At 36.4% G+C, this 13,889-nt stretch overlaps 1 protein-coding gene across 1 annotated transcript in view; it reads right to left on the bottom strand.

The window, feature by feature from the left end:
• Positions 1-13,889, bottom strand: part of RAPGEF2 (Rap guanine nucleotide exchange factor (GEF) 2) — a 219,579-nt gene that overhangs the window by 195,263 nt on the left and 10,427 nt on the right. Inside the window, exon 2 of the mRNA XM_006892776.1 lies at positions 13,626-13,682. Within this exon, the coding sequence (XP_006892838.1) occupies positions 13,626-13,682 (57 nt within the window). The remainder of the gene's footprint in view (positions 1-13,625; positions 13,683-13,889) is intronic.

Raw genomic sequence — 13,889 nt, forward strand, 5'->3', positions numbered from 1 at the left:
TGAGAATCTTTGTCTTCTTGACATTGAGCCTCAATCCATATTGGAGGTTGCAGTCCTTGACCCTCTGCAGCAAGCACTTCAGGTCCTCCTCAGTTTTAGCAAGCAGGGTTGTGTCATTGCCTCTCTTCTCCCTACCGACAGACACCTCCGAGCTTTACTTTCTACTTCCAACTCCAATGCTACAACCTTCACCCTGCTCCGGCACACCATACTTTTTTCCACCTGTGCTTCAGGTTTTTCAAACAAACTTGCTTTTATACTTTGTAAATGTAGTAAATCCCTGTGTTACAAATGTGACTTACTTACAATTTTACAATCTTAATTAGGAACACACACCCATAAAGTGTCCAGTACCAATTACGGGATCATCGCATGTAACCAAGTGTTCTACTCAGAACAAAGTAGAAAAAATCTAAATTTGTTGATTTCAATCTCACTCACTTAGACAGCAATTCCTTGTCAAATAGGCAGGAAAAAGGAATGTGATATTTACTGAGCACTGGGCCTTGCACACAAAACAGAAAGAAGGCAACAACTAGGGGGCAGGAGAGAGTAGCAGAAAGGAATTCAAACCCTGCCTGCGTTCTCTGCCCATACCTAGCTGCGCGCACCTCATGCACAATGTCTCAAGTTCAGGCCATGCATCTCCCCTGTTTGCTTGTGGCCGTCCTGAGCCAGCCCGGCCAGGCAGCAGCAGTAAGCCTCCTGCTGCACTATCTAGCCACAGCCACATGCATCCTTCATCCTACCAGCCTGAGGTACATACAATGGTTCATGAGAACACAGCAGGCCCACTTTGTGATGTGCATTAAAACATTACTATTAATGTATTCTAAAAGATTTTTCCATATCTGAAATGGTTTTTTAATGCACAAGAAAAAAAGAACACTCTATATTAAGACAAACAACTGTCTAACTTACTTTAGATCCAAAGCACAACTAACTAGTCTCTCTTAAATTCAAATTTTAATTGAGATCACAAAACATTCATAAACTGCCTATGTTGTTGTTACATGCCATCAAGTTGGAATCGACTCATAACCAGCCCTCCAGTAGGTTTTGAGAGGCTGTAAATTGCCTCTCGAAGGGAGGAGACTGTCATTTCTCCTACAAAACAGCTGGTGCATTCAAACTACGTCCCTGTGATGTGGCAGTACAATTCCTTACCACTGGTGATTTACTGCCTCTGAAAAACCGAAGGTACACAACAACAGACTGCCTTAACTTATTACCCATCCATCAAATGCTAAGTATCACATCCTCAGAAATGTGTTTTAGTCTCCTCCAAATTAAGGGAGTGATTTTTCCCCCTAGGTCTTGAAAGCATTTTGCACAAGCTTACATTAATCAGCAACCAAATGCCATCAAATCAAATATAACAACAGAGTAGAACGTCCCACAGAATGTCCAAGGCTGTTCAGGAACTACCAGAAATTCAGGCTGGATTCAGAAGAGGCTGTGGCATAACAGTTATCATTGCTGATATCACGTGGAACATAGCTAAAATAAAAAAAGATATTTATTTCTGTCTTGTTTCTTTATAGGCAAAGCATTCTAAAGTAAGAATCACAATAAATTATGTATAACACTGAGAAGAATAAAAATTCCAGTGCTTTTGTACAGGGTCAAGAGAGAGAAGACCGTCAAGGAGACAGACTGACACAATAACCACAACAATGGGCTTGAGCATGGCAGATATTCTGAAGACAGTGTAGCAAGGTTCTGATCTGTCGTTCACACACTCACTATGGGTCATAATTGACTAGATAACAGCTAACAATAACAAGCTTTGCAAAAGCAGATTGTCTTAATCTTTAACCTATGGAGCAGCTGATGTACCTCAACTGCTAATCTTTCAATCACCAGCCAGGTGCCAGAATGTCCTAAGTATTTATTTTCTAAATCTTCCTCCATTATTTTTCAAATTCCTCTAACAACCCAGTGACCCAGTAGTAAGGAGCTATGTTGCAATCTCAAATGCACACAGTTCAAACACACCAACTACTCTGCAGGATAAAGACCTGTAGTCTTCTGTGTGATTAAATCAGCCTCTGAAAACCTACTAGAAGGTCAGTTCCAACTCAATGGTACACAACAAAATAATAACTCATCAGTACCCTCAACATATAGGCCACATGCGTGGGTGGCACTTATATACTATCTTACTGAAATTATTAAACTGGCTAAACATCAACTGTTAGAGTATTAAAGTATCTAAAAGTCGATCATGTGTGTTTTAACTTACTACTGGGAAAATTATTATTGAGCAATAACCTAGACTTCCACAAGGTGGCAATGTACACACATGAAAGAGCTGTGCAACCCTACTTTGCCCTATTTCCAAAGGAAGATGAGGACTGCCAAGGATAACTGAAATAAACGGATGTAGATATAGAAAGAATGAAGCTAACAAATAAAAAGAACACTAGCAAAGGCGATCATTAGCACACAAGAAAGTAACCTTAAAAAAAAATTATTCCATAGTCATCTGTATATAATATACACATATCAGCCAAAAATTCTGCTTCTGGCAATCAAGCCAAGGAGACCATGGAAGTTCAGAAGGAAAAAGAGGGTTGTGATAAAATGGAAGGGAATTAGTTGGAAAGTCATCATAACAAAGTACAGTAACCGGAGTATAGCATTAGGCTCAAAACAGGCCCCTACTGCCAGGCAAAGACAAGCATCTAAGTCAAGTTTCTTTACTGGGTAATTTTTAAAATGTAGAAATTGCTTTAGATACTTTGAGAGAAAAGTTGAAATACACACTTTATAAATACACTGAAAAAATTATTTACAATAGTATTATTTTATACACATCTAAGTTTTTTGGACAGTTAACAGAAAGAATGGTGCTCATGTAAAATTCAAATACTCTTGAGACCAGTCAGTGTTCCTCAAAGGAACTGTGTTGACTAAATGGTTAACACAGTCAAGTTGCTAATCAAAAGTCAGCAATCTGAAGCACCAGTTGTTCCATATAGTTTTCTTCCAAAAAGATTTATTATCTACAGGTAAGTTATCTATAGGCAGTTCCAGTCTGCCTACAATGTTCCTAAGAATCGTAATCTTCTCAAGAGTGGTATTTAAGGATTTGTTAGTGATTTTCAAAATGATTTTCATAAAATATGGCAAGAAGAGGACACAGCACAAATCAACAGTAGTCCAGGTATTTTGTGAGCTTTTGGGGAGTTGACACCCTTTTCAACATTATACCAACTGCTATTGAGCAGAGCAAGACTTCCCATGAACAATGTGCTCCAAGATTTAATGAAGAAAGTTGCAACAATGACTTACCTTCCAGTAAATACAGAGATGGCTTTGCAGATACAATTCTCATCCTTTTCACAAAAATTTCCCTTCTGTGACTACATTTATAGCTGTTTTAGTAACTACTTGTATTTTTGCTCCTCTAGCAAAGCTCTAAATTTATAAGCTCAAAGACATAACCTGTATTATTTATTTTTATATGGTAACAACATAAAGTAAGAACACCCAATAGATTAATGTAGCAAAGCAGAGAATAACTCTAGCAAGTCAAAAGAAATGTAAAATAACAGACAGAGCACTTGCACTAAAGCATGAAGTACAGAACACATTTCATACAGATAAAGCCCACGCTATACTATCATTTCATCTTTACGACAAACGTCTATAAAAATTCTTTATCCAAACTAGTGCTCAAGTAATTTAACTGTATAAGGCTAGCGACAAAGCTCAATCCAAATATTTCCCAACTTTACTGCACAGGAAAAAAGGTATCTCTCAAACTGAATAGCAGTTTATAGTGCCGCTAATTCACCAATGCAATTTATGAGCAATATAAAGTAATGAATATTTATATACTGAAAATTATCTTAAGTATCTATGTGTAAAAGTATTCCTGTAGGACAATTAGGGAGCTCTGGTGCAGGAGTCCATAGGAAATTCAGCAGCTAACCCAAAGCCTGCGCCCCTCTAGCCATTACATTACCCAACTCCAGAAGAAAACTGGGGAATCTCCTCCTGTGTGATTTACTGTCTCAACAACCTGCTGAATGCTTATCTAAGAGTTGCTTCCAACCTGACAACCAAAAAATAGTAAGTATGTAAAAATACAGAAACACAGGAATAATATTTCAAAATGATAGCTATATCTTGCTAAGAAAAAAAAAAAAGGAGATTTAGAGTACTATGTCTTAAAAACTAATGCCACCTAAGTAGAAAACATACTAGTGACTATATTGTGTGTATGGTTTAAAGTATTGGCTACAACATAAAATAAAACTCTGATGACTCTAAAAAGAGAAAAATAGTGTAGCAACTGGATAAAGGAAAAAAAGTCAAAAGTAACACTTCTTGAAAATGGAAGTAAGGTTGTGGCACACATGGTCTTTGAAAAGAGGCAAGATTCCAAGACTGGAAATACTATGAGAGTAGGCATAATCAAGGTTCCTGATGGAAACCAGGAAAATAAATAATATTTACAGAGGAAAAGGAGCACTGCTTCCCTCCTTGAGGCATGAGTAGAACCTAATGGAAAATGCATTCACAGAGAAAAGGGGTGTTTGAGAAGGAAAAAACCAAAGTATCACCTAGAGAACAAGGAGGAGACCAGAAATCTACTGCCCTAGAGTCAGCTCCATCATGTTTCAAAATAGTAAATCTCTACCAAAAGAGACTGCTCATCTTCCCCCAACTCCAATGAACAGCTAGTGGATTTGTATCCCCAGCCTACTGTTTAGCTTCCCAAAATGTGACACACTAGTGGGAGTATTAGTGGGGGAGAGGAAAGAGGGAAGAAAATGTGCAATTGGAAAAAAAATAACACTTTGTTTAAAAAAAAGGTAACTGTTCAACATAAGACAAACAATCAATGTAATTCATCACATTAACAAAGCAAAGAACAAGAACCACATGATCCTATCAATTGATGCAGAAAAGGCCTTTGACAAAATTCAACACCCTTTCCTGATTTAAACACTCAACAAAATAGGATTAGAGGGGAATTTCTTCAACACAGTAAAAGGTATATACACAAACCCAGGAGCCAACATTGTTCTCAATGGAGCGAGATTAAAGGCATTCTCTTTGAGAAAAGAAACTAGGCAAGGATGCCCACTATCACCTCTCCTATTCAACTGTATATTGAAATCTTAGCAATAGCAATAAGAAAAGGAAATAAGAGGTATACAAATTGGCAAAGAGGAGATAAATTATCTCTCTATGCAGATAATATGATAGTATACTTAAAAAACCCTAAAGACTCAGTAAGAAAACTACTGGACATAGTTGACCAATTCAGCAAAGTGGCAGCATGCAAGATCAACATACAGAAATCAACCGGATTTCTCTACAGTGACAAAGAGAATACATAACTGGAGCTAAGAAAAACAATATCCTTTACAATAGCTAATCATAAGATTCAATATTTAGGAGTAAACCTAACCAGAAGCACAAAGGATCTATGCAAAGAAAATTTCAAAACATTATTACAAAAAAAAAAACAAAAGGAGACCTGGAGAAGTGGCAGAATATCCCTTGCTCATGGATAGGAAGACTCAATACTGTGAAAATGACAATACTACTAAAGGTACTTTACATGTTCAATGCAATCCCAATACATGTACCAATTCCATTCTTCAGTGAGATGGAAATGAAAATCTCCAATTTGATATGGAATGGAAAGAGGCCCAGAATAAGTAAAGCACTCCTTAAAAAGAAGAACAAGGAGTCCAGAATGAAGGCACAGAGGAGTAGATTTGGGGAGTGGGATTGCATAACAATGAAAGAGTTTTTCCTTTACTTTCCAAGTAGAAGAGTGAAGTGGGAGAGGGGGTCCCTAGACAAGGAGAAAAGTGCAACAATGAATGACTGGAAACCTTAAGTCTTTGTAAACTTTCATTAAAATTAATAAAAATTTTAAAAAAATTTAAAAAAAGAAGATAGACAAGGATATCCCTCTAAAGAAGCTTGCATTTAAATATGTAAGATAAAACAAAGAGCAATTAAATAAATAAGTAACAATTTATAGGTTAAAAAAAGTTAAGTGAGGGGGGGAAGGGAGGGAAAATAGGCAACAATGAGTGACTTTCAAGCCAAGTTTTCTGTAAACTTTTGTTAAAATTACGATAAAATAAAGTTGGATTGTATTTAAAAAAAAAGTGGTAATGTGATTTTGACATTGTATTCCATGGTATGGAGGAGAGTTGTGGTCCCCACAGTAATCCGAGGAGAGCAGAAACAATTTATCATGGTTCTTGGAAAGACACAAGACCAAGCCACCAAGTAAAAAAGGACTACAAAAAAGAAACGGAGCTAAGAATTGAAGTTCTAAATTGCACATTTACAGACTTAAATTAAAATGCTTTAAAGACTGAACAGGTCTCAACACAGCTCTTCTGTAAAGAAGTAATTTCATCTCCTGGACTAAAGAGGGGTAAACTCCTTTACAGAATGCTATGAAAACTGCTGGAAAGCGAAGCACTGAGTCAGAGATACATATAGAAAAGTGGCTTTGAGATGCAGAATTAAGAATATTAAGAAAGTAGGTATGCACACACTCTAAAACAAAACAAAAAACAAACTCAATGCTTGGATTTCTGATGGAAAAGTTTTTAGTACTTTCAATCTAACTACTTATTAAAATGAGGGCTGTTGATCATTAAAATATAACTATAATTAAACTGACAGCTTTAAAAACTCTTGTTTATGAATTTTTTTTAATTTGAGCTCACTCCAGAGATTAAAACTCAAATTCTCCTTATCAATAATTTTTATTACTTTTATATGCATGCTAACTTCATTTTAGATTAAATTCCTAATTTTTTAAAAAAAAATCTCTAAATTAAGATCACTCAGGCTAATAATTTATATTCTTTTTTACTCTAGCCAATATAATATCTCGTAGACTGCAAATAATCAATATCCAAAACGAAAGCACAAATTACCTAATGTGTTCATCCAACATGTTACAGTTAAGTCATATTTAACTTCTCACTGTGAATTAATAGAATCAAAATCTAAGCAGGCAATTCTAAAATTTTGAAGTAAATTTTATCAGAACCACAACTCTCCTCCATACCATGGAGTACAATGTGTTAAAAAAAAACAAAACAAAACAAAAACTTTATTTTATTGTCATTTTAACAAAAGTTTACAGAACATTTGGATTTTCAGTCATTCATTGTTGCACATTTCCCCTCCCTTCCCCTTCCTCAGTTAATTTTTTTTTTTAAAGGGTGTAATTTTTTCCCAGGTGCAAATTTTTTCCCTCCTTCCCCTCCTCACATTCCCATTATCTTTTTAAGTTCTGTTAAAACATCGTTGAGGGTGAAAGTACCACTATCATAATTTCTTCCTAACAAAAGTGAAAAGCAACTAAATGGGACATTAAGTAAATAATAATAACAAGAAGAATGTCAGCAGTTGATATTCTTGTGCATTATGCATGTGCTGCTCCAAGCACTATGTATACACTATTGCATACAATCCTCACACCAATCCTGTAGTGTGGGTACTATCATCATATCCATATTATACATTAGAAAAATGATGGTGGATTAAAAAATTAGAAATTTTTAAATTAGGAAAAAAAGGTGGATCAAGAGATTATTCAATTTACCTGGTGAAATTACTAAAATCATAGACTTAGAAATTACCAGCACACATCATAATAAGGGAATGACTACTCATCTTAGTCATTAAATGAAAGTCTGGTAGTCTTTGATATTCTGACTATGCATTAAGTACTTTCAACTAAGCTCAAGAGTGAACAAGAATGGGCAAGTCATTTCCCCAGGAGGTAATGACAACAGGTTCAAAAAGAGGGGTGATATTACAAAGTTATCATAGACTTAGATACACCATGAAACTGCTCTTTAATTTTCAAAGCGGCTCTAATACAAACTGGTAAGAGTAGAGGCATGTCTGTTTCTCACTGGAGAAAGTGCTTCAATTATTCTTCATCACAAGACTGACAAGAATACTAGGAATCTAGAAAAGTGAATCTATATACATCATCTTTGTTCACTTACTTGGTTATTTACTTCTCCTTCATCTTATGCAACCACAATCTATTAAACACCTACAGACTTTACATTGCTTATTAACTCTAGTCATCTAATTCCAATTAATTAAATATGAGCAATTGTTAATCAACTCCAAATTCCAGCTACAAAGCCAAATCGTTTAGGATTATCTAATCACCTTCTAAAGTGATTTAAATAAAATACAAGTAGGTTTAAGGGCATTTTAAACATTTAAACAAAAGTATGTTTAATATTATGGCTAACATTTGAGAAGAATGGGTATCCCAGAAAGCTTAACAGGGCTCATGCAAAAACCTCTACTAAGCCAAGAAGCAGTTATAAGGGAAGAGTGCATGGTTTAAAATCAGAAAAGATGTGCATCAGGGTTGTATCCTTTCTCCATACCTATTCAATCAGTACAGTGAACAAATCATTGGAGAATCTGGATTCTAAGGAAGAAGAATGTGGTTTCAGTATTGGAGAAAGACTCATCAACCTCTATTTTGACAAAACCCTGCTTGTACAAAGTGAAGAAGACTTGAAGCACTTACTGCAGAAGATCAAACACTTCAGTAGAGGTTATATCTCAACATCAATAAGACATTTCAATACTGGACCAATAGACAACATTATGATAGATGAGGAAAAATTTAAATTGTCAACAATTTCATCTTGTTCATATCCACAATCAACACGCATGGCAGCAGCAATAAAGAAATCAAAAGACATGTTGTATTGGGGAAATCTGCTGTCAAGGATCTCCCCAAAATGCTATAGAGCAAGATGTCATTTTAAAGACTAAGTAAAGTGTGCTTGATCCAGACCATGGTATGTATATTCCAGTGCTTCCTATGTATCTGAAAGTTGGACAATGAATAAGGATGACAGAAAAAGTACTGATGTATCTGAACTGTGGTGCTGGCAGAGAGTACTGAATCTCCCACAGAGTGCCAAAAGAACAAACAAAAAAAGACAGATGTCTTGAAGTGCAACCAGAGTGTTCCTTAGAAGCAACATGGTGAAACTTCATCTCTTTGGACATATTTTCAGGAAGAGTCAGTTCTTAATCAGAGACTCAGGCTGGGAAGGGTAAAGGGTCAGCAAAAGAGAGAAAGATCCTAAACAGGATGAAGTGCCACAGTAACTTCCACAATAGGCTTAAGCAGAAAAGAGATTCTGAGGATGGCACAAGATTGGGCGAGGTTCAGATCTGTTGTTCATAGAGTCACTCTGAATTACAGTCTACTGATGGAAGCTAACCACAGCATGTTTTACAACACAATGACAATTTAATCCATCTGCATTTTAAATGAAGGAACCACAATGTCAGCTAACAAGGAAGCATGAGTGTACACAGGGCAGGAGAGTGTAGGCTGAACTATTAGGGGGTCTCCGTGCTACTACCATCCTTCAGGAAGAGCAGGGTCAGTGAGAGATTGTGTTTATTCCAGTATGTACACAAATACATTCTTACGGGGCCATAAAATGAAAAACGCTGAAAAGCTGGTGTTTGGGCTACAATTCAAGCAGCAGAAGTTTGGGAAAGTTCCTCACCCTCTCCAAGACTGAATTTCTTCATGTATAAGACTGAGCTGATGCTAATATCTACCTCAGAACATAGTCAACTATGTGGAGTAAAACAGACACAGTAAGTGCTCACTAAATGTACACTTCTTGCTCACCACAACACTACCAACAGCACAATTCATAAAGAATGTCAAAATAATTATTGCCACAAGGTTGCTTCAATAAATGGCAATATAATATTAGAGAGTTCCGTCACCATCATTTGTACATCTATTCCGTTGATTACTTTTAATTGCTCCTAAAAATGAAACAAATATTGTAAGTTGTTTATATCTTAATTTCCTACAAAATAAGTATATGCTAAGGCCCAGTTGTCTCTTTTGTAAGTTTTTACGCTATCATTCTGTCTTGGGGAGCTCTGGTGGTGCAGTCCACAGGCAGTAGTGCAGTTAATGCAAAGGCAGTGCTTGTCTCTGGACAGTTTGAAGCCACTAGGCTCTGAGCAAAAGAGCTGCACAATCTCTTCCTGTGCCTTTTATAGCCTTGGAAATTCAAAGAAGGTCCAGCTATGACTAAGCTGGTTCTGACTTGATGACAATGGTTTTTTGGTTTTGTTTTTAAATGCACTTCTTACATTTCCGTTCCTTTAAAATAGGTATTCATAATCACCTCCCAAGAGACTTGTCAGCGTTATAGCGTCTAACCTAAGAATCATGCTCGTTTCTATCCACCTGTGTCTTTCTCTAAATTCCCACCCCTTTAGTGTCTGCCCTAGGTTCAAGAATTTAACATCTTTATCTCCTAAGTCATTTCCCTCCCCTTTATCCTAATCCCTCATTATAGTTCATTATCTATGAGAGAGTGGAGAGGAGCTGGGAAATTTAATGTCATTTCTTTGCTTGGAAACTGCCACCAAGCTATCAATTTAAAAAAAAAAAGTCATGCCACTATTCACAAAGGACAGATTATTTAGAGTCTGATTTGAAAAGACAAAACAAAAATTTTATAGCCTTTACCTTCAATCTAACTGGCATTATGTGTGGTTATTGTTCAAAATGGCTTCCCTATCTATTAACAAACTTTGTCATGTGGATGGGCAGGAATATGCAAACAGGGAATGTTAGCCATCTACAAGAGGATTGGCTACCCTCTTCTATTCACAGGACTAGTAAATTGCCTCATTAAATTGAGCAGATTCAGCTGTGGGGGGGAGGGGGAATGACACAATGAACCTCACCACTAGAAAAGCAGTAGCAAGAAAATGCAACTTGTCCTACAGAACCAGGGATTCTTACACTATTCTACCCATGGGAGCAACCGTCAAGCAGTCACAGGGGAAAACCAGAGACCTGACATGAGACAGAGCAGACCTTGGGACTGCTAGGCCACTGAGCCAGAGCTAAGAGCCTTCTGCCTACATTTGTTGAAGGCTTAGGGGTTGAGGGGAAGAGCAAGGAGCAGAGAGCCATAATTGGCAGGACTAAGCTTTGCAATGGTGGCTAAAAGTCTGAGAAGCATGCAAGCACATCTCAGAAGCTCCTGGCTGTATTCTGCTACTAACCTGAATTTAGTCTTCTGACTTGCCCAATATGGTTCTGTGTGCTCTGTGAGTTAAAGCATCGGATTTGTAAGACTGGTGTTGAAATGAGTAGAGAGATTTGGGGGTTAGTGAACAAGTCTGACCTCATGAGAATTGGTTTTGGGGTGTTTTTCTTGGGGGGAATTGGTTTTGTTTTATGTTGCTTATGGGGACAGTTCTCTGTTGTGAAGCTGGTAAAGGTCAAATGTGGTCCCCATGCTGCCTCACTTTACACTAACCTACTACATGGCTGTTATCCAATTACTAATCTTCCTTCTTTTGTCCTCTGTTTCCATCCCTGGTAACCATCAAATAATGGTTCTTTCTAGTAGTATGTTTTTCCATGACATTTAAATCATAAGGCAGTTTGTATCTTTTTATGTTTGTCTCATTTCTCTCTCACCATATGTCCACCAGGTTCATCCATGTTATGTCATGTTTTTAAATTTCTCCATTTTTCTTTGATGTTGCAGAGTTTGTCTTGTGCATACCACAATTTGTTACTCGGTTTTCTACTGATGGGAACAAGGGTTGTTTCCAGTCCTTTATTATTATAAATAATGCTGTAAATAACATAGGTGTGGATATATCTGTTCGCACAGCTCTTTTACCTTAAAATAACTGTTTTTAGACAATAAAATTAAAAATCTTAATGACAGTAATGAAATTATTTTGTAAACTTTGATGATAATATCGTGGTTATGTTTTTTTAAGTGTTCCATGTTCTAAAAATGTCAAAATAATTGTTAACATATTGATGTAATGTCTGGGATTTACTTCAAAATTACCCATTTGTTATTGGAAGTAAGAGAAGAAACACAATTCACCAATCGAAAGTAAGTGAAGAAACACAATTCATCAACCGTGACTTGACAATATTGAATGATGCACATAAGGTGCCTGAGAGGTGTTCCCTTATACTGTCTCTAATTCTGTGCATGTTCGCAAGTTTACATGCTAACATGTTATTGAGGCAGAGAAAAAAACCTCATCACTTCCAGATGCCTGAATTATCAAGGAATAAAGAAGAACTAGTGGCATGACCTGTACAGAGCTGTGCTGCTAATCCAAGGTAGTGCTTTTCTGAAAATTTGAATCCACTAGCTGCTCTGTGATAGTAGGACAGCCAACCTCCTCCATGTAATCTGAAGCTTCTCTGAGTCAGTTTAGACTCCACACCAATGAGGATGAAAAATCAAGACAAAATTCTTTAACACAACATTCCACTAAATCCTTGATTTATCACCTTGACCTACACTTACATCACTGAAACTAACCTGGTTACATGTTAAAAAAAGCATCATGTCAGGTCCTTTCACCCCCAAGTTCCTGTTCACTGCATTCCTCCTCAGCAAGGCTTCTCTAACCAGTTCTTTCTGTTCAACTGCATCTGCACTAGTGTTTGCAAAATATAGAAACTCCAATACCTTGTCAGAAACTTATATTTCCTTCCTAGGGAAAAAAGGGCACCATGCAAGTTGTATAGCAAATAAAAGGTGCCCAACTTAGAGACAGCAGCAGACTACATGACTGTGGATGCATGCCCCACTCCACAGTCCTGGCAACAACTCAATCTCTCATACCAGTCTCCTGAAAGGGCTCTTCTACACCTCTCTAATCTCCCTTACAAGGCTACCACCCGCAATTTTTCTCATTCCAATTATTGTTCTGAAGCATTAACATTTTGGAAATTCTTGTCAGCTTTGACTTTGTTGTATCAGCCATGACTGAACTAGTTCAAACTCCCTGAAAACCCTACTGCTTAGACCACTGGGTACATTTCTGAGACATAGTCAAAGGGCTCTTGGGTTTCTTCTGTTCTTAGCTCAGACTCACATGTGCGCATGCACACGCGCGCGCGCGCGCACACACACACATATATATTTAGAGGTTTTTTTGATTGTTAGAGTTTATCAGTATTATAACTACCTCCTCAATGATCCCTGGAGGCAACAACAACAAAAATCCATGTTTGAATCAATTTTATTAAATATTCCCTTTAATAATTAAAAAAAGAGTCAATAGAATACTCACTTGTGGCAAACATTAACAAAATAGTATCTACTATATCATAAATTACATATTCCTAAATACATCAATGTTTACTTCCTATATATTTATCATATTCCCTAGAGAAAAAAAATGCTATATTTTGAAGAACATGTTGTACATCTTGCAATGAAAATCACTATCACCTAAAGAAGAAACTATGACCAAAGAGATACAGGAAGTTTATAGTATGTACAAACCAAATCACTCTCACAAGTGAGAGCTTAGATATTGATGCAGTAATCCAGATACGAGGACATTACAGTAAAGGGCTGTAAACCTTAAGAGTAGAGGACTGTAAATTTTTACTTTATGGCAGCAAACAGTTGAAATGGTTCACTTTTCTAAAGCAAAAATAAGTTCAGCCTAACTAAGCAAGCTATTATTAACAGTGCTTTAAAACCTTATGAAATAATTTGTTTCAGAGTTATAGATTATATAAAGATAAGGGAAACACTTACTAGTACAAGACTTCATTTGCTTCATGTCTTTCATATCTCACAGTTTCACACATTAATCTGCAACAGAAATAAAAAATTCAGTATTTACTGTTAAAGAGTGTATACTAGTTTAAAATTTTACATAAGCTTTGTAGCCTGGAATGTCAAGATTACTTTAATTGGCTTGTATTAGTTTTAAGATGTTTTTCATTGCATATGTTGACAAAAATCAAAATTTTTAAAAAACTAAATTTGATAAATACTAATAAAAAAAATATTTAGATG

This window comes from Elephantulus edwardii, unplaced genomic scaffold (genome assembly GCF_000299155.1).
Source record: "Elephantulus edwardii isolate Elephantulus edwardi_28Jun2011 unplaced genomic scaffold, EleEdw1.0 scaffold00119, whole genome shotgun sequence".
In the NCBI taxonomy this organism is placed as follows: domain Eukaryota; kingdom Metazoa; phylum Chordata; class Mammalia; order Macroscelidea; family Macroscelididae; genus Elephantulus; species Elephantulus edwardii.